Source organism: Schistocerca nitens, chromosome 3 (genome assembly GCF_023898315.1).
Source record: "Schistocerca nitens isolate TAMUIC-IGC-003100 chromosome 3, iqSchNite1.1, whole genome shotgun sequence".
In the NCBI taxonomy this organism is placed as follows: domain Eukaryota; kingdom Metazoa; phylum Arthropoda; class Insecta; order Orthoptera; family Acrididae; genus Schistocerca; species Schistocerca nitens.
The window spans coordinates 713,522,318-713,544,643 of NC_064616.1; the positions used below are offsets into that span (position 1 = coordinate 713,522,318).

General features: G+C 39.2%; 1 protein-coding gene across 1 annotated transcript in view; it reads left to right on the forward strand.

Annotated features, from left to right (window-relative positions):
* LOC126249729 (protein Hook homolog 3-like) overlaps nucleotides 1-22,326 on the forward strand; it is a 199,012-nt gene that overhangs the window by 46,247 nt on the left and 130,439 nt on the right. Inside the window, exon 3 of the mRNA XM_049951409.1 lies at nucleotides 19,696-19,768. Within this exon, the coding sequence (XP_049807366.1) occupies nucleotides 19,696-19,768 (73 nt within the window). The remainder of the gene's footprint in view (nucleotides 1-19,695; nucleotides 19,769-22,326) is intronic.

The window sequence follows — 22,326 nt, forward strand, 5'->3', positions numbered from 1 at the left end:
CCTCACACTTTTCGTTACTTAGGGTCAACTGCCACTTTTCGCACCATTCAGATATCTTTTTTAAATCATTTTGCAGTTTGTTTTGATATTCTGATGACTTTATTAGTCGATAAATGAGAGTGTCATCTGCAAACAACCACAGACAGCTGCTCAAATTGTCTCCCAAATCGTTTATATACATAAGGAACAGCAAAGGGCCTATAACACTACCTTGGGGAACGCCAGAAACCACTTCTGTTTTACTTGATGACTTTCCGTCAGTTACTATGAACTGTGACCTCTCTGACAGGAAATCACAAATCCAGTCACATAACTGAGGCCATATTCCATAAGCACGCAACTTCATTACGAGCCGCTTGTGTGGTACAGTGTCAAAAGCCTTCCGGAAATCCAGAAATACGGAATCGATCTGAAATCCCTTGTCAATAGCACTCAACACTTCATGTGAGTAAAGAGCTAGTTGTGTTTCACAGGAACGATGTTTTCTAAACCCATGTTGACTGTGTGTCAATAGACCGTTTTCTTCGAGGTAATTCATAATCCATAGTGATAAGCACTGCTGATGTAGAGAAACAACTGAAAGAATTGAAAGCAAATAAGTCACCAGGTCCTGATGGAATCCCAGTTTGGCTCTACAAAGAGTACTCTATGGCATTGGCCCCTTACCCATCTCGCATTTATCACCAATCTCTCACCCAGCAAGAAGTCCAAAGCAACTGGAAAAAAGGGCAGGTAACTTCTGTATAGAAGAAAGGTAAAATAACAGACCTGCAAAGTTACAGACCAATACCTTCAACACTGGTTTGCTGCAGAATCCTGAACATATTCTTAGTTTGAATGTAATAAATTCCCTTGGGAGGGAAAAGCTTTTGTCAACAAATCATCACAGTTTTAGAAAGTACGATATGGCTAGGAACTGTGCTTGTTGTGAGCAGACACAAGGAGAGTTGGCTGCTCTCCGTAAACAGCTGGAAGCTTTGTTGGCTACCGTTGACAAGCTTCTAGCTAATGCTCGAAGTAGCGGTGACGTCGGGGCGCCAATGACAAGACCTGCGACACCTTTGGTGCCACTGGAATCCCCTGGTGACCCAGACGTCACTGCAGCTTCTGATACACAACATCTGACCGGTCCGTCCTCACTCCAGAATGGATGGCAGACAGTGGTGGGTTTGCGTGTCACTGGGTGGAAGGTGAAAGAAGGAGCAGGCCGTCCAGCTGGCACCCTACATCTTAGCAACAGGTACAAGGTGCTTCCCAGTTTTGATGATAACTCTGAGACAGCATGGGATGCCTCTCCTGTTGGGCCAACAGTCGATTTTCCTGCCCAGTCTGGACAAGTACAGAGGGTGGGTATGATAGTCATTGGGAGCTCCAATGTTAGGCGTGTGATGGAGCCCCTCAGGGAGATAGCAGGCAAGGCGGGAAAGAATTCCAATGTGCATTCGGTATGTTTGCCAGGAGGTCTCATCTTTGATGTGGAGGAGGCCCTGCTGGCGGCTATCAAGCACACTGGGTGCAACTGGCTGCACGTAGTGGCACATGTCAGCACGAATGATGCCTGCCGCTTGGGTTCTGAGGTCATCCTCAGCTCCTTTCGGCAGCTGGCTGATTTGGTGAAGGCAACCTGCAATGCATGCGGGGTGCAAGCTAAGCTGTCTATTTGTAGAATCGTACCCAGGGTTGATCGTGGTCCTCTGGTTTGGAGCAGAGTGGAAGGTCTAAACCAGAGGCTCGGATGGCCCTGTGATGGTATCGGATGCGAATTTCTCAACCTCCGCTATCGGGTGCAAAATTGTAGGGTCCCCCTTAATAGGTCAGGCATGCACTACATGCAGGATGCGGCTACTAGGGTAGCATGTGGCGTGCACATGGGGTTTTTTTGGGTTAGAGGACCCCTCCCTTGGGAGCAAAGATGATTTGCCTGTTAAATCAGCCACAGCGACCTCAGAGAATCTTGGTCCTCGCAGATAAAAGATAGAAAAGATTAATATGATTTTAGTAAACTGCAGGAACATGCAAGGAAAGGTCCCAGAATTAGTATTGCTTACTGAAGGTTATAATGCACAGATAGTATTGGTAACAGAAAGCTGTTTGAAGCCAGATGTCAATGACAATGAAATCCTAAGTTCAGACTGGAATGTTTATCGTAAAGATAGGTTAGTTGCCAATGGTGGCGGCGTGTTTATTGCAGTAAAAAATTCAATAAAATCTAGTGAGGTTATCACAGATTCCGAATGTGAATTAATCTGGGTGAAATTGAGTATTGAAGAACAGTCAAAAGTGGTGATTGATGCTTTTATAGATAACCTGGGTCATGATCTGTAGTTGTAGAGTGCTTCAGACAGAACTTGTAGAATATCACGTGTAATTTTCCTGATCATGCCGTTGTAATAGGAGGTGACTTCAACTTGCCAGGTATAGATTGGGAGTGTTATGCCATTGAAAATGGTGCCAGAGACAGGGAATTGTTCTGGATGTCTTGTCCAAAAATTTCCCTGAGCAGATAGTTAGAGAACCAGTGTGTGAAGGTAACGTCTTAGACCTCCTGGCAACAAACAGACCTGAACTTATCAAATCAGTTAACATAGAGGAAGATATCGGTGATCATAAGGCTGTGACAGCATCTATGACAACTGGTCCTACAAGTAATGTTAAGAAAGGTAGGAAGATATATTTGCTCAGCAAGCGTGACAGGATACAAATTTCAGAGTATCTCAGCAGTCAGCATTAAATATTCGGTGATGAGGACGAAGATGTGAAGAGCAAATGGAAAAAATTCAAAGGCATCCTACAATATGCACTAGACAAGTATGTTCTGAGTAAGGTTTTAAGGGATGGGAAAGATCCACCATGGTTTAATATCCATGTTAGAAAAGCACTACGTAAACAAAGAGCACTTCATCTCAGGTTCAAGAGAAGTAAAAACCTAGCTGCCAAACAATAGCTGAAAGAAGCGAAAATGAGCTTAAGAAGAGCAATGAGAGAAGCGTTCAATGATTTTGAAAGTAAGACGACGTCAACCAATATGAGTAAAAACCCTAAGAGATTTTGGTCATGTGTAAAATCAGTAAGTGGGTCAAAATCATCTATTCTTTCTCTCAGCAAACACACTGACACTGAAATGGAAGATAACAGAGAGAATGCTGAAATACTGAATTTGGTCTTCCAAAGTTGTTTCACCACAGGAGATCGTAACACTGTCCCTCCCTTCAATCGTCGTGCAAACATTGATATGACAGATATTGAGATAACCAATCGCGGAATTGAAAAGCAGCTACAATCGCTTAGTAGTGGAAAGGCTTCAGGACCAGATGAGATACCTGTAAGATTCTATAAGGGTTATGCGAAAGAACTTGCTCCCCTTCTAGCAGTAATTTATCACTTGAGCAACGAAAGGCACCTAACGATTGGAAAAAAGTGCAAGTCATTCCCGTTTTTAAGAAAGTCCGTAAGACAGATCCACACAATTATAGACCTATATTGTGGACGTTAATCTGTTGTTAGAGTTATGGAACATATTTTATGCTCAAGAATTATGACATTCTTGGAAAATGAACATCTCCTCTATAAAAATCAACATGGATTCTGCAAACAGAGATCCTGCAAAACTCGGCTGACTCTGTTCCTCCATGAAATCCGCAGCACAGTGGACAATGGCGCTCAGGTTTATGCCATGTTCCTTGATTTCAGGATGGCTTTTGACACTGTCCCACATTGCCATTTAATATATATATATATATATATATATATATATATATATATATATATATATATATATATATATGAGCTTACGGAGTATTGGAGCAGGTCTGTGATTGGATTCAAGACCTCTTGCAGATAGAACTCAACACATCGCTCTTAACAGAACAAAATCGGTAGATGTATAGATAATATCCGGAGTACTAAAGTGAAGTGTGATAGGACCGTTGCTGTTACAATATATATAAATGGTCTAGTAGAAAGCACCGAATGCTCTTTAAGGCTATTTGCAGACGATGTAGTTGTTTATACCAAAGTAGCAACGCCAGAAGACTGTAAGAATTTGCAGAACAACCTGCAGAGAGCAGAGAATTGATGAATGGTGCAGTCTCTGGCAGTTGACCCTGAACGTAAATAAATTTAACATATTGTGCATACATAGGAAAAGAAATCCACTACAGTACAGCTACACTATTGATGACAAACAGGTGGAGACGGGGTCCGCCATAAAATACCTAGGTGTAACTATCCAGAGCGACCTTAAGTGGAACGACCATATAAAACAGATAGTGGGAAAAGCAGACACCAGACTCATTCATTGGAAGAATCTTAAGGAGGTGTAACTCATCCACAAAAGAAGTGGCTTATAAGGTGCTTGTTTACCCGATTCTTGAGTATTGTTCATTTATCAGGGATCCGTATCAGGTAGGACTTATAGAGGAGATCCAACAAAAAGCAGTATGTTTCGTCATGGGATTGTTCAGCTGGCGAGAGAGCTTTACAGAGACACTAAACAAACTCCACTGGCAGACGTTACAAGAGAAGTGTGGTGCATCATGGAGAGATTTACTATTGAAATTTCGGGACAGCACTTTTCAGGAGTAGTCAGACAACGTATTACTTCCCCCCCCCCCCCCTCCCCCCAAGAAATTAGAGCCAATACAGAGGCTTACCGACAGTCATTCTTCCCATGCACTATTCGCTAGTGGAACAGGGTTGGAGGGATCAGATAGTGGTACCCAAAGTACCCTTCACCACACACCATTAGGTGGCTTGCAGAGTATGAGGTAGATGTAGATGTGAAACTCAGCTTTTCATTTTCTCTCATGATACCCTGCGAACCATGGATGAAGGGCAACAGGATGATTTCATATTCCTAGATTTCTGTAAAGCATTTGCCATGGTGCCACACTGTGGACTGTTAACAAAGATACAAGCATATGGAATAGGTTCAGAGATATGTGAGTGGTTTGAAAACTTCTTAAGTACCAGAACCCAGTATGTTGCCCTCAACAGTGAGTGCTTATCAGAAACAAGGGTATCATCAGAAGTGCCCCAGGGAACCTGGGTCAGGATCTGTAGTTGTACAGTGCTTCAGACAGAACTTGCAGGATATCATTAGTAATTTTCCTGGTCATGCCGTTGCAATAAGGGATGACTTCAACTTGCCAGGTATAAGTTGGAATCTAGGCATAACGTTGCAAAGCAGTATGAAATGAAATGAGCATATAGGTCTGTAGTGGGAAAGGCAAATGGTCAACTTTGGTTTATTGCGAGAATTTTAGGAGAGTGTGGTTCATCTGAAAAGGAGACCACATATAGGACGCTTATGCGACCCAATGTTGAGTACTGTTAGAGTGTTTGGGATCCATAGCAGGTCAAATTTAAGGAAGTCATCAAAGCAGTTCAGAGATGGGTTGCCAGATTTTTTACTGGTAGGTTCAAATAACACACAAGTATTATGGATATGCTTTGGGGGCTCAGATGGGAATTTCTGGAGGAAAGGTGTTGTTTTTGAGGAGCATTTTTGAGAAAATTGAGAGAAACTGCTTTTGAGGCTAACTGCAGAATGAATTACTGCTGCCAGCATACATTTTGTGTAAGAACAACGAAGATAAGACTAGAGAGAGATTAGGGCTTATATGGAGGCTTATAGGCAGTAGTTTTTCCCTCGCTCTGCTTGCAAGTGGAACAGAAAAGGAAATGACTAGTAGTGGTGCGGGGTACCCTCTGCCACACACCATGTGATGGCTTGTGGAGTTGCATGTGGCTGTAGATGTAGATCCAGTTATGTCAAGGTACGTCACAACTGCTGAGATCAAATAAGTCTTCTACCTTCAGACCATTGCAGATGTTGCTGTAGATGCAGACCTTGTTATGGCAAGGTACATCACAACTGCCAGTATCTAATAAATTTTTGCCTTCAGCCCATTCATTTTTTTAATGCTTCCTTCAAGCATAGGCACCAGATACAATGCGCGTGGCCTGTCAAAATAAAGCATCAACTAGATGGGGCTTAGGAACTGTAGAATCATATGCGCGGACAGTACTGAAGTGATGAATAAACCTAAGCCAGCACTGCTGTTCTCAGAGTGTTGGTGTCTGGTCCCCCAAGACATCCCAGTGGCCCTTCACCTCTGCAGCTGCTTTTCATAGACAGTTCTGGTAGGTGTTACTGAGAAGTTCATTTTGCCCTATGAGTTCACTTTTGATCCTTCTACTGAACCCCTTATGGAATGGAATGTGAGACAAGGTGGTTTGCTATGGATTCTACATTAACTGTTGCACATTTCCTTAATGTTGATGATAAGGAGTCCAGTTTACGAATGAGAGATCAGGCTGATGTGCTAGAACAATTGAAAGTCGTACTCTGAACAGCTTTCATCAATTTATCTTTCCTGACATTCTCCACTGATAAGTTACTGCCCTTGGAAAATGTTTCTTCCATTGTACCTGAAGTTTTCACCATGCAGTTCCCTCATGTGATTGTAGTTTCTACTGACACTAATACTGTAAGCTCTGTGTGATTCCATCGTATCATTTTGTCTGCCGTATACTTTTCATCTGTCTTCATTATGCGTATCTTTGATTCTTATACCATTTGTTGTCTCTTCTGTTTTGGTTTCATTTGAATGTACATGGTCCATTTGCTCTAGGTTTCTGCTCACAGTTTCTATCCTCTTAACTTTGTCTTCACCTTTCATGACAATCTACTGATTGGACTGAATCCTAACACATCTACCATCAGTGGCTGATCCAAACACTGACTCTTCTCCCAGTCATTTTTTAGAAATTTCTTCAATGCCGCATTATCTCTTCTGTAATTGGGGCCACTTAACAACAGCCAGTCTACTTCTCCCTCTTTGTCTTCTATCAAGTACTCTGCCAGGAGTACAGCTTCAAATTCAATGTATGGTATGGTACTTTCATAAATTTTTGTATGGACATATGTCCCAACATATTGACCTCCACTCAAATAACAGGATACAAACCAAAGCCTTTCATTTTCTGTCTGTATTTTTGGTAGAACACTCTGAAAGCATGGAAGAATACTTCTGAATGGAAGATCCTTTTCCAGTCAATTTTATTTCATTTACCAGTTTTACGGCTTTTGTGTCCTACAACTGCAGCAGTGGTATGTATGCAGTGAAGATTCTCTTCTGCATGGTGTTGAATCCCTGCTTGCATACTGTTTCTGATCGAGTGGCTGTTATTTACAATTTTCTGTTTTCATCCAGATGTGCAGGCCTTGTGAGACTACGTCTTCTATACAATCTACCTTGACAATTGGTGTTCCAATGTCTTTTGTCCTTGTGTTCTTTCCTCTTACACGTATATTCAAAAATCCTGACAACTGTGATTCACCTTTAACTGCTGGATTATTCACAGCCATATTACTGTTTGTGTCATTTAATGCTCCGAATTAGACCTGCATAGTTGTTGAAAAAATTTAACACTTCTGCGACACTACTTTTCAGATAACTATGGAAGCACTAAAAATCCTCATAATTCAATGTGCATACATTTCATGATACTTACTCTTTTCTGTATTAATTTAACTGAATGCAGTGTTTTTGTTGTTGCTTCTGCTGCCAAGATGTGGTTTCTGTAGTAACACACGAAATTGAGAAAGTCAGCAACAATGAAATCACTTTAATGTAGAAACCAAAAACATGTTCAGTAAATCATTCGTGTACATTGCCAAGTTGGTACCTGACAGGCAGTGATTTAAGAGCAGAGTGGAGTTAGGTAGTGCTTGAAATGGAGAATGAGACAGAAGCCATTCTGCTCTGGGATTAAATTGAAAAGCATTAGACATTTCCACACATGGTGCTGAACAGCAGATGCACATGCTGCTCTTAATGCACGACTGTCATTGTTGTCTGCAAGTGCTGCCTCCAGGCAGCTAAGCTTAGTCACCATGTGCCAGCATGGGCTGATTAAATAACGTGCCGGGCCAGCATCTCATGTCCTGCTGAGCTTTGCTGATGAACAGTGAGGTGCCAATGCAGCTGAGGTGGTAACTGCAGGTTACCACAGTCCTCTCCTCTTATTGGGGCACCTGTATGCTGGTGTTATTCCTGCGTCCACCCCCACGTCCCCACCTAATTGTGTAAGACAGCACTTGGTGCTCAGGAAAGTTATGTCCTCGGCCTCTGTGGTTCTGTCAGTGGATGCCTCCTGTGCCACAAAGAGCCTGCACTGGAGAATAGGGCTAGAAGTGACCCGGCTGGTGATGGGCCTGATGACATTTTGTGGTCAGCACAGCTCTCTGAATTCAGCAGAATCATGATGTCAATGCTGTTTACCCTTTGCTATTTGTTTATGGTAGAGGCAGTCTACCAATCTATCCTCACAATCCTTTAAAATGAATGGGAATGATAGAAGAGAGGGATGAAAATTCTCAATTCATATAAGAGACAGACATTGCTTATTTGCTACAAAATGACATTATTGTTTCATGAAGAAAGAATTTAAACTTTTAGATAACAGTGAAAGAAGAAAAAATTACTATGGTTGACAGAGGGGATTCATTGTTCTGTACTTCAAGAAGCACTTTGTGCTAAATTTGCAGGCCTGGAACACTTGAAGAAATTGGCGGTACAAATAGTAAAATTTCTGAAGTTACACCCATTATTCCATATTCAGTTGCGACAGTTTTCAGTGAAAATGAACGAAGATTATGGACACTTCATATATTACTGCAAAATATGTTGGTTAAGTCAAGGGGCATGCTTGGAACAATTTTTTGATTACACCTCACTATTTTTGCATTTATGAAGGAAAAAGGAGTGCATGAACGAAAATTAAAACATCCAGAATTGATTGCAGACTTTGCATTTTAAGTGGACTTGACCGCATACTGCCCATGGTTAAACATTGTGAGGCAACTTCTTTCTAATTTGATGGGGATGCATTTAAAAAGGAAGTCATGTTGTAGAAGGGACACATTCTGACAAAAATAATCCAGTACCCTAAGCTCACTGGCATTAAAGAAAGTGCAGGGCTTGAAGAATTCATTGTGGCCTTGCCGGAATTATACTGATAGTTTTATATAGGTTTTGAGGGCACGGGCAACCTTATATTTGTTTTTGAGGTGTTTTTGTGACTGTTTGTCTTTTCAGTTGGAAGCGCCCCTGTGCATGTGCAGATATAACTAACTGACCTGCAGAGTAATTCTAGTTTCAATTACAAATCTTTTTACGTTTAAACTGCTGAGGATGACTACATTGCTTTTCTCAGGTAGATTTTCTAAGTGTCCATAATGAGGTTGCAAAAGTGCTACAGTACTTCGGTCGACGTATTTCTGTGAAAGACTTTTTTAAATTATTATTAGACTACATAAGTCATGATTATGTGACAACTTGAGTTTCCTGTAAGGTTACATTGCCCAGTCCCTCCACTTCCCTTCACTTTCTAGGCAAAAAAAATTATGGGTAACCTTAATAGAAATATTGATGTGTATGTTACTCTCACTTGAGGTAGAGGGGAATACTGTTGACCATGACCAGTAACTAAATGTTTATTGTGTATTTACTATGTTAGTGAGAAGAAAGCTCTGAAATACAAGTTAATTTAGTGTTTTATTACCCTTTCTTATCCCTCAAGTGGCACAAAATTTTTGAGCATATAAAACACATGAACACACTCCCGATCACAAGTTCAAGTTTCCAAATTTGCATAACTATGATTATTTAGTCATTACAAAAACACAGTTCATAACTGTCCATATTTAACATACTTTACTACTGCAAAGCTTAGGCCTGCAGCACTTCACAGTCTCACACATTTGTCTACCTTGGCGTCAGTTCGTTCTTTAAATTTTATGTCTTTACAATGTGAAGTATTATTTAGTATACCAGTTTTTTATTTCTGCCTTACAGTATGTTAATAACTATTACTTTTCTCATTTTAGCACCCCGTAAGTTGCAAATACATTCACAGTTTTAAGACAAATCCACACTGAATCACAGGGTCACTGGCTGTCTCTATTAATGTGAAACTCAAGACATCTATTCAGCATTGTTGCACTGCTTGTGACAATGGCCAGATTTTAAAATTGCAGGTAACCACCGAAGAACTTTCTCAAAAAGACTGATACTGCATTAATGCCAACTTGGCCTATAGAATATTGAGAGTAAGAGACTGTTCTGTTACTCCAGCAAATAAGACTGCAGATGTTAAAAGTTACTTATACTAGGTAAAGGAGAGTGCACTATGTCCTGTCAAATTGAGGAATGAAGTAGATGACACTTTTCCTCAAATGTGACATGTAGGAATAAAGATGCATTATTGTAGAACTGGTTCCAAGAAGAGTTTTATCAGAACAGTCCAGTAAATAAACCTCTTTCTGTGCTGAAGACAAAAAAAATTGTATTGTGTTTCATGAGGATAGTCTCAAAGTTCGTGGAGGTTGGCTAATAAGATTCAGAGGTTACCATGGTACAATATGTGAGACAGAGTAGACTGGAGGTAAACTTGCACCAGCAAAACATGAACTCACTCGCGCAATAATTGGCTTCAACTGCAATACCAATATGTATACTGAGGGAATCAATCTTGGAGCCCCCTCTCCCTGCTCTGCAACCCCTCCATCCCCTCATTCTCTTTGATTCATGAAAGGTGCCAGGTAGAACGGCTGTTGGTAAAATGCTGTACCAATTATGAGCTCAAATTTCTTTCATTTTATTGATCTGGTCATTTTGTAAGAAATATATGGCAGAAAGTAGTATATCGCTCTATTTCTAGGACTGGACATTCTTGTAGTTTCAACAATAAACTTTTCCATGATGCACAATGCCTCTCTTATACTATATCACTGGAGTTTGATGAGTGTCTCTGTGACACTGTCTCTTACTAACAAATCTGTGAACTAACCACCACTCTACTTTGGATCTTCTTTATCTCTTGTATTTACCCCATCTGATAAGGGCCTTACAGTGATGAGCAATACCCAAGAATTCCGTGAATGAGTGTCGTGTAAGCTAACTCTTTCAGTGGTTTCCGTATGATTCTTCCCATGAATTTCAGTCTGGCACCTACTTTTCCTATTGCTGGTTCTCTATTGCCTTTCCACTTAGGTTGCTCTAGACTCTTACTCAAATAGTCCATACAAAGGAAGACCCCTTGCAGTGAAAGTGGGCTTGGTGTAGCAGCTTTATGTGTCTGTCCCAGCCAATAACATAATGTGATTTCTTTTATGTTCCTAAGCCAATGTCTCAGTGTTGCTGCAGTGTTAAGTCAACTATGGCTTTCACTTAGTATTTTGGTGACCATTCATTTGCACTTTGAGGTTGAAAGGTGACAACAGCTCTTTTAGTTATCAGGGATCTCCTTTGCTGTGTGGAGTGCACATATTTTACAGTTGTTACTGATTCCAATAATAGATGACAAATTGTGAAATCAAACAATAATGGATCTTTCCACACACTCATGTTCAGTCTGTTACATTTGTTTATGATGTTCGCTGAGTTACTGTATAGATGATTTTGTTCTGTTTATTATATTTACATAAGATAAGAACTTCTTAGTATTTTTTGTAAAATTGGTAGTCAAAATTTTACTTTTGAATTCATTGAATTTCTGTTGCTTTTCTCTTGACATTAATTTTGGCTGTATTCAGTTTGTTTGTCTACAAGGCTGTGACTTGATTTAAATTTGTGATAAACTGTCTTTGTGTATGAGCAATTTCCTAATGGTCTTCCTTATATAAACATGGCGCAACTTTGTCTTTGGTTACAACATATTGTACAATACTTTCCAATCTTAACCATTAATAACCTACATCTTTGATCGTGAAGATGAATGTTTGATGTTGGTTATTAATATATTATATTATGAAGCAGAAATATTTTCCTACATCTCTTAACATTCTTTTTTAACACCTGTAGTTGTTGAAGCTATAACAGGCTTATGGTCACTGATTGCCTCTCAACATTACTTTAATTGAAAAGTTTGGATCAGTTAGTTAATAGGAGATCTAAGAACTCTCCATAATGGGTAAGTTCTGTAAATTACTATACAACGGAATGTACATAAAAACCTTGTGGACCAATCTCAAACATATCTCTGTCCATGCCACTTGTTTTAACTCTTTGAGTCCCAAAAATGTAATTTTAAAATTTGTCTCAAAATTAACCTGTATTGACATCATAAGCAATGAGTACAACAAGAAATTGTCAAAAAGTAAACAATCATTTGTTTTATGGAGGTGGTTTCACTTTGGGACCACTGCACCATACAGTTGACTACATACCATCATTTCCTGTGGAAACAAGCTCAGAAATACTTCTGTGGGAGATTCAAAGCTTACTTCAACATCTCATCTGATCTCTTCAGGGAAGTCAGCTGCTAATTTGTATGACGTAAACCATCTTATTTGTGAGTTTATCATGGCGGGCCCATTTTCATTGTTGTCATGAACATAATCATGAAATACATTTTCAGTGAGTAGTAGTTCAAAGGAGTTGAAGTTCCTGTTGTTCTGTAACTTTATGTCTCACAAATCTCTGAATCAAAATTACTCATAATTTCTTCTTTTAAAAGGTGGATGTTTAGATTGTGGGTGATGTCTTGAAACTTCCACAAACATACAATACCTAAATGAAATTATAGTCACAAATAATAAGCAAAAAATGGGCCTAAAATTTAATAAATTTGCATCCAATTACAGAATTAATTATAAAAATACATACAATGCCAGTGGTTTCCTGTTGAAACCACTTGTAACAGCTGTAGTACAAACTCAAATTTATGTTACAGTAACATTAGATATACTTACTTGCACTGTCATTGATCTTCTCAATATGATTACTATTCAAAAACTGCACCTCAAGTAAATTATTTAACAAAAATTTTCAGACAGTATCTCCTACAGTCATATAGTAAACACTCCATACCAGCTGTTGCTTTGAATGCTTTAAGAGATTGCAGCATTGCTCTACATTAGTAGAACTACCTCAGTGTACCATGTGGGAGTCTCTGTCTTGCAATAGCATCATTGTCTTCACATGAAAGGCACTGGTACCTCACAACAAAATTAATAAACTGGTGGTTTGAGGCAGAAACCACTGGGCTCAAAGGGACAGTCATGAGTCTCCTAGTCTATAGCCGGTGAGTTGAGATCTCCTCCTATTACCATAGCATGTTCAGGAAGTTTAAGCACCATATTCTGCGACTTTTCTTTGAAGGATTCTGCCACAGTAATTCCAGAGGCAAGTGGTCTATAAAAGCATATGATTACTGTGTTTGGCCTAACTTTGACACTTACCTTCCCATTAGTTATTTCTAAATTAGAGTCTGTAACAACCTCAATAGGCATTACCAAATAGTGTCCCCACCATGTACATCCCAGCAAGAGTTTGAGGTTCTGTTGTTATTCACTTCTGGCTCCAGCAGGCATTACGCTCCTTATATTACGTGGGTATTGTTATTGTAAATAAGTGAGACTAATTGTGGGACCTTACCTTTGACACTTCTGCACATCGTTTTCTGATCTGCAAGGACAAACGTTGTATAAAATATTGTTGGACTTCTTGCCACATGAGTTCTGGGTAAAACCTCGAGCTTTCAGCAATTACCACCACCACTTTCATAATTTTTCATATGCCATTGATGCTCTGCACAGCAGTCTAAAATGTTACGCCAAGGCAAAATGTTCTCCTTTTTGGGTGAATGTGGCTAATGTTGTGCTATCTGTCAGACAGGGGGAAGCAAATTATTATTTGTGGGGACTTCAATGTAGATTCTCTGAAAGAGGGTAATAGGAAAAATGACCTTGAAGTATTACTCGGTTCTTTCAATTTGACACCCGTTATTGATTTTCCTACTCGGGTGGTAAAGGATAGCAGCTCACTGATAGATAACTTCTTTATAGACCAAGATAAGTTTAACCAGATAAATGCTCAGCCTGTTGAGAATGGTCTTTCTGATCATGGTGCACAGCTAGTTACAATATATGACATAGCTCCATTCAGCAATACTAAACAGTCCTCCAAAGTAGTACGTCCAGTCAACGATTTAACAATTGCAAATTTCAGGGAAAGCCTACAGCAGTTAGACTGGGATGAGGTGTACCGTGAACCTGATGCCAATTTAAAATATAATTTATTTCATGACATTTTTGTAAATGCATTTGAAAACTGCTTCCCCAAGAAAATAGTTAAATATACTCGTAAGAAACCTTGTAACAAACCATGGCTTACTAAGGGTATAAAAATATCTTGTAACCGGAAAAGGGAAATGTATCTGACAGCAAGAAAGAGTAGTGACCCAGAAACTATCAAAAATTATAAAAACTACTGTGTTATATTAATAAAAGTTATTAAAAAATCCAGGAGTATGTGTATCATGTCTGAAATAAGCAACTCTGATAATAAAATTAAAACAATTTGGAATATTATTAAAAGAGAAACAGGTCAACCAAGAGCAGAGGAAGACAGTATTTTCATCAAATTGAATGAAAACTTTACGAACAAAAAGTCAGAAGTTGAAAATATTTTTAATAATCGTTTTCTAAATGTTGTGGATATAGTAGGATCCAGGTGTTCATTAGAAGATGCTAGGCTGTTAATGGAAGAGGCCATACCTATGCAATTTGATACAATTGAAATCTCACCCACTTCTCCCTCTGAAATTAGGAAAATAATAAACTTGCTTAAAAGCAAAAACTCACATGGAATTGATGGCATTTCCAGCAAAATACTAAAAGCTTGTTCTCAACAGATAAGTAAGATTCTCAGCCACCTGTGTAATAGCTCTCTGGAACAGGGCATTTTCCCTGATAGACTGAAATATGCTATTGTTATACCTTTGCATAAAAAGGGGGATAGATCTGATGTCAACAATTACCGTCCAATCTCCCTTCTAACAGCTTTATCCAAAATTTTTGAGAAAGTAATGTATTCAAGAGTAGCTTCACATATCTGTAAAAATGAAGTACTAACAAAATGTCAGTTTGGTTTCCAGAAAGGTTTTTCAACAGAAAATGCCACATATGCTTTCACCAGTCAAATTTTGAATGATCTGAATAACCGAACACCACCCATTGGGATTTTTTGTGATCTCTCAAAGGCTTTTGATTGTGTAAATCATGAAATTCTGCTAGACAAGCTCAAGTATTGTGGCATGAGTGGGACAGTGCACAAATGGTTTAATTCGTACCTAACTGGAAGAGTGCAGAAAGTAGAAATAAGTAGTTCTCGTAACATGCAAAGATCAGCACATTCCTCAAACTGGGGAACTATCAAGAATGGGGTTCCACAAGGGTCAGTCTTGGGTCCTTTGTTGTTCTTATTATATATTAATGACTTGCCATTCTATATTTATGAAGAGGCAAAGTTAGTTCTCTTTGCTGATGATACAAGTATAGTAATCACACCTGACAAACAAGAATTAACTGATGAAATTGTCAATACTGTCTTTCAGAAAATTACTAAGTGGTTCCTTGTAAACGGACTCTCACTGAATTTTGATAAGACACAGTACATACAGTTCCGTACAGTAAATGGTATGACGCCATTAATAAATATAGACCTTAATCATAAGCATATAGCTAAGGTAGAATATTGCAAATTTTTAGGTGTGTCCATTGATGAGAGATTAAATTGGAAGAAACACATTGATGATCTGCTGAAACGTTTGAGTTCAGCTACTTATGCAATAAGGGTCATTGCAAATTTTGGTGATAAACATCTTAGTAAATTAGCTTACTACACCTATTTTCACTCATTGCTTTCATATGGCATCATATTTTGGGGTAATTCATCACTGAGGAATAAAGTATTTATTGCACAAAAGCGTGTAATCAGAATAATAGCTGGAGTCCACCCAAGATCATCCTGCAGACATTTATTTAAGGATCTAGGGATATTCACAGTAGCTTCTCAGTATATATACTCTCTTATGAAATTTGTTATTAACAACCAAACCCAATTCAAAAGTAATAGCAGTGTGCATAACTACAATACTAGGAGAAAGGATGATCTTCACTATTCAAGATTAAATCTAACTTTGGCACAGAAAGGGGTGAATTATACTGGCACTAAAGTCTTTGGTCACTTACCAAATAGTATCAAAAGTCTGACAGATAACCAACAAGTATTTAAGAAGAAATTAAAAGAATTTCTGAATGACAACTCCTTCTACTCCATAGAGGAATTTTTAGATATAAATTAAGAAAAAAAACAAAAAAATATAAAAAAATAAAAATAAAAAATAAAGAAAAACAAAAAAACACAATAAAATAAAGTTGTTATATTAACTTAAGTATGTTGTTAAATTAACCTAATTATGTCATGTATTGGAAAATTCGAACTCGTTCCACATCATTACGAAATATCGTATTCATGATCCGTGGAACTAGTATTAATCTAATCTAATCTAATCTAATCTGTCTAAGTCACTGGGTTTCTCGAAACTAAACAGCTTCTCATATGCATGCCATGTGTAGTCTGTTATCTGAACATTCACTTCCCTTTACTGCACACCTGACCTATTGAAGGAGTGGGAGAAATGGGACTATTTTTTTCCATCCCACAGCTGAGGTCAAGAAATGTGCATCTAAGATTGTCATAGAATCACCTAATCCTCTGGTTTGTTTGCAGACCAGAGGGTTCTGATCGGTTCTGGGTACAAGGCTGCAAGCTGGAAATCACAACCCTTTCCCGCCCCTCCCCCTCTCCCCAGCCAACAAACATTTTTGCTACCTGTCTAAAGGAACAGAGGATGATGCCCTCTGAATCCAGATGGCAGGTGTTATTCTTGCTGACATGAGCTACAGTTCAGTCTGCTGCACCCAATGCATTCAACAGCTGCTGACATCTTGTTGGAAGAGACACACTAACAGACATACTGAGTGCACACTGGCCTTCCTGCCTGATCTGTCACTTAATATTCTAGAGGAGCTATATTACTCATATAATGTTTCAGCTGCCAGTTACCAGTGTATTTGCCCTCTGTGCTTGTGCAGAATTAGCTGGAACTAAGGAGACATCCCATTCAGGCACCGTGTGCTTTCCACAATGGACAGCACCCCATACCATTTACCAGAGCATAAGGGGATACAAATGTGCAGCCAGTACTTACATTTACTTGAACTGTTTGCAGACAATGGCCATTTCTCCTTGCATCTGCACAGAAAAAGCACAGCCTTTATCCGTCTTCCAGTATGAAGAACTATATACAAGGGTTGGAACTTAAATAGTGGCAACTATTTATTCACAACTGATACAAAAGAGTTACATGTTTGCACCTGTTATGTCCTTCAAAGTAGTCAGTGATTTGGAAGGCATAGTACCCCGTTAACAGAGCCTGTTCTGTTGATTGTGTGAATGGAGCGGTCTACTGCCTTTCGAATCTCTGGAACAGTTCTGAAGCAAATACCATGAAGTGGTTCCTTCATCTTCGGAATCGAATCAAAGTCACAAGGATTTAAGTTCGGGGAGTACGGTGGATGGTACAGTACTTCCGAGTCTCATTGACTGAACAGAGCAGCCACGGCTTGTGCTGTATGCGCTTGTGCATTGTCATGCAAAATGATGGGTGGGTTGCACAGAAAGTGTCGCCCCTTCTTTCACAAAGCTGACCACTGATGATGCTCCAAAAATGAACAGTAATACTGTGCATTGACGGTCTGCCGTGGAGGAACGTAATACATTAGGATAACACCATCACAGTCGTACACGAGAATCGCCATAACATTCACCATACTGGGGCTCTGATGCACTTTTGATTTTCGCAGCGACCCATAATGACACCATTCGTTGGATTAGTGTTTCAGTTTTGGCTCATGCGATGTGGCCCATGTCTCATCCAGTGTTACGATATAGCATAAGAAAGCCTTTCTTTCACACTCATAGCACTCCAAGTGTGTCTGAGCAGTGTCATAACGCATCCATTTCTGCATTTCCGTCAAGTCATGTGGAACCCATCGTGATGCAGTTTTTCGCATGCCCAGGCATTCCTTCAGGAATGCAGTAATCCACTTTCATGGGTGAGCTCATGAATCGTATGGTGTTGATCACTGTCCACTAACACTGCAACAGCATGCACTTCTTCTTCAGAGACGCTAGGACGACCTGCCCGGTGCATGTGTGCCACAGTTTGCCGACCTTCGTTGAAGGCTTTTACCGAAAGTGCCACTTTTATGTACAGCAATGCCGATTCCCCACATGCCTCTTGAAGACCTTGATGGCTCTTTCGTGCTGTATGACCTCTGGCACATTCAGTCTTGATTCGACTCCGTTGTTCCTGTTTAGAAAACATAGTGACACCATTGCGTTTGACTGCTCACTCACAAGTGACTGTGTTTCCCTCAATTGTGCACACGCCAGTGATGTGGGACGGGCAAGTCCATTTGCTCGGAGGTAAGGTAGGTATGTCAAAAATGTGTGCTATCAGCAACAATAGTAGATTCCATTGCCTAGTGTCTCCACAGCAGTGTTGCCAAGTTCCAACCTACATAGGGACATGAAGGAAAGTGCAAGTCTAAGTGATCGGAGGTAAACAGAAGACTACAGGAAACTACTACAGAAAGAATTGAAATAACATGACTGTGCCATATTTCCTGAGAGTCTCTCCCAACAATCAAAGGGAAAACAATGGATCCAAAATTAAGAACTAGTAACCATTCCCAAGTACTTACATGCACTACTGACAGAAAGGTGAAGCTCATAGAAGACATTATTGAATGCCAATGTAACTCCATACACCTACACACCATTGGCAGGTATGTAAATGATTAGAGTTGAAATTCTTTTGACAGGTAGAATGACCACTTGAGTGCATTAGTGTTGTTACTAGGCCGTGATAGGGTATATAATGGGCATAAACAGCGTCAGATGTTCAGTGATCACTATGGACACAGAAATACCGTGTACTCAAGGGAAACAGCATTATCAGAACCTTACATAATTTGAAGGGGGCGTTATTGTGGGCCTCCATTTGGCTGGTTGGTCTGTTGCATCTGAACACCACAGTGTTTTCCTTTAGCAAGGGCCAGTGACTTTCTTTGTAATACCAGTAGTTCCAAATAATGCCAGTTTCTATTTCTTCCATAATCAAATGTTACTCTCAGCTTCACTGAATACTCATGCTGTCCTCCTCTTACCATATTTTTTAACATAAAGAATTACTTTATGCTTGAAAGTAGCATCATATGAGATTCTTCTCTGCTTGTCTTCCATTTTGTGACCAGCTAATGCAAACACACTACACAGTAATAGGCCAACGATACTGTAACAAAGTTGAGAATTGCGCCAGTGAATTATGATGTAAGAAACAATACTAAAGTTTCAGTTACGTTGCCAGTGAACAATGGATTCAAGTTTGTACCTGAATGTAATTTGCCACTGAATCTTACGCACACCTCTATTTTGAATACTGCATGTGGTAAAAAAAAGTGTGCGTCAGATTTGCATTCAGTATGGTATTTACATTCTGATGTAATCATTTGTCATCCCTAGAATTATCCTTTGTAACTTAACTAGGATTTATTCTGTGTGGTTCAGCATAATTAATGCTAGGTTTGGCATAATGAATGTAAATAAATTGCTATGATAGCCTTTAATTACAAAAACATCATGGGAACGTGATTTCATTGTGCTAACAAATACTGTCTTCAGTTTCCCAGTACTTTAACATGCAGTTGTTAATTGTGTACTATATACAGCAGTTTAATTGAATGCTCTATTTTGATATCTGCCTGTTAATTTTCAGTGCACCTGAATGGTTTACTGAGTCATGGCTGTCAAAGATCAAAACAGATGCCGGTAGTAATTGGCGACTTAAGGTGAGATCTTATTTTTGCAAAGAAATTACCTTTTTTCAGTTGTCTTTCTCTGCTATAATCTCCAGATTTGTTGACAACCATCATCGTTCCAAGCCATAGAATTCATACTTCTCTTATAGATATGAAAAAAGAAAGATTGTTATCATAGCCACCTTAATGAAATGACCATCATTGACTGGTTTCCCATGGTAAACTTAATGTTACTTGGTTGTGTCTTTTATTCTACACCCAGTCCTTTGAACATCACAGGTTAATTAAATTCATTTTCTTAAATTTGAATATGTGGTGTTGAAGTCTAAATGTGCACAAATTGGATACATCTTGTATATTATAGTTCTTGTTGTAAGATAACACTAAGAAGTTTGTGTTGCCACCAGTAGAGTAAGTGCCTGTTCCCTCTTTTTCCCCACTGTTCTTTACTGTTCATTTCTCTTCTGTTCTTTCCAGAGCTTCCTGTACAATGATCTGTGAACCGGATGTAATAATTTCATATATTACTTGCTTCAAATTTTAGGTATACTGTTTTTCTCCTTAATGCCACTACTGGAACACAATTTTGCATAAAAAGAAGCAGTTTCTTTGTGACATAAATTTATGAATATAATACTGTAGATAGAATAAAGAAATGATTGCAGTGGCTCGGGAGTGGGGAATTGACACACATATTATATGTGTCCGAATCATGACTACTACTACAAAAAGTATATGGTGTCCCATTAGGTCCTCTGAAGCTTTAGCTAACAGGTCATGAAAACATTGAGACATTTATTTATTTACTCATTCATTTGTCCACTTGTAATCTTAAAATGATATAGAATTTGTTATCATAATACAATGCAAATAAATAGCCCAAAAATATACATACACACAAAATATGTAAGTACACTTTAAAGAGATTAGTAGGATGCATGCTCAGCCATGGCCTTGGTGAAGGAACCATCCCAGCATTTTCCAGAAATGACTTTTGAAAACCCATATCAGGACGGCCAGACAGCTCCATTCTCCTGAATATGTGGTCTGTTTCTTAACGACTGCACTGCCTCATTCGGTTGGTCCCTTTTGTACAATATTGTTTTGATGTAAACACACTATTGGCTCTAGAACCACAAACTTGTGGTATTTTATGCTAGGTTTCCTCACAAATCAGGTATGCCGTCAGCTTACATGTTTTTTAGACAGTCCTTTGTTTGGCTCAGTTGATTCTCATTTGATTGTGAATGCCACAGAAAAAGTATGAATTGTATGTTCTGAGAAGATCCTTTTGTAGGCCTGCACTATTGAAGGTTATACCAAGCCTTGTGTGTAGCCTGTTTATCTGATAGTAATGATCAGAATGGCCAGGATCTGTTATAAATAATTTTAAATTTTCCCTGTAGATATCTGTAAGTACAGGGTGTAAAACTGATACTGTAATTTTTGGTACCCTAGTACTAGTGTTTATCCTTTGTGCTACACGAGAAGTGCTTCAAATGTTTAGGAAGTTATTACTAGTTTTACCCTCAACACCTGAGTTAATATTCATGTCTCCGTGTAATATTATGGAAGATTTGGGGGCTGAAACTATTTCCAGGACTTTAAAAGAAAGTGCTCATATTACCACTAGGTGAGCAGTACACCCACAGAATGATTAACTATTTATATATGTCTAGCTTTATTAGTTCAATGGCTGCCAATTCAAAATGTTTATCTACACCAATTGTGATCCAGTCTTCGCTAGCTTTTTGGATTTGTTTCGCCCCTGATACGAGGCCTGTTCAGAAAGTAAGCTCCGATTGATTGCCAAATTGAAACCACAGTGAACATCAGAAATGTTTTACTTGTAACAATTAGCTACACCTTTCAGCTACTTCTCTATGTAGTCGCCGTTCTGACTTAGACTTTTGTCATAGCGTTGTACCAACTTTTCAATAGCCTCATCATAGAAGGCAGCCGCCAGTGCTTTCCGCCAATTCTCCACGCTGGCCTACACCTCGTTGTCTGTGTCAAAATGTTGTCTTCAAAGACAGTGGTTCATGTGACCAGAGATGAAACTCAGGGGGAGACAATTGCGGACTGTATTGTGGGTAATCTCACATTTCCATTTGAAAACGATGCAGGAGCATCTTCATTGCCCCTGCAGAATGCGGCTGAGAATTGTCTTGAAGAAGAAACAGCACGACAGTTATGTAATGTTAGCTGCATAGCTTCAGGCGAAATTTCTCACCAGGCCCTCGTACTTGGCGGCAGACACTATTTTCTAGACATCTTTACGCACTCACTGCGAGCTCAGAAATGAGAAGAGCGACGTGATGCTAACTGGCGTTATACTAGAGACACTACCCAACACATCTGTGCAAAGCTTTATCGGATTTTCATAGTCGTTTCCATTTCGCGACCGATCGGAACTTACTTTCTGAACGCCCCTCGTATAAATACATGATTCCCCACTCTTCAAGGTAGTTCTACAGTAACAACTTGCATATTCATATGATGATAGCACAATATGCTATATTTCATTATCTGTACACCAGTGCTCTGTAAGGCATACCACTGTGCTGTTCAAACACTGTAATTAAACT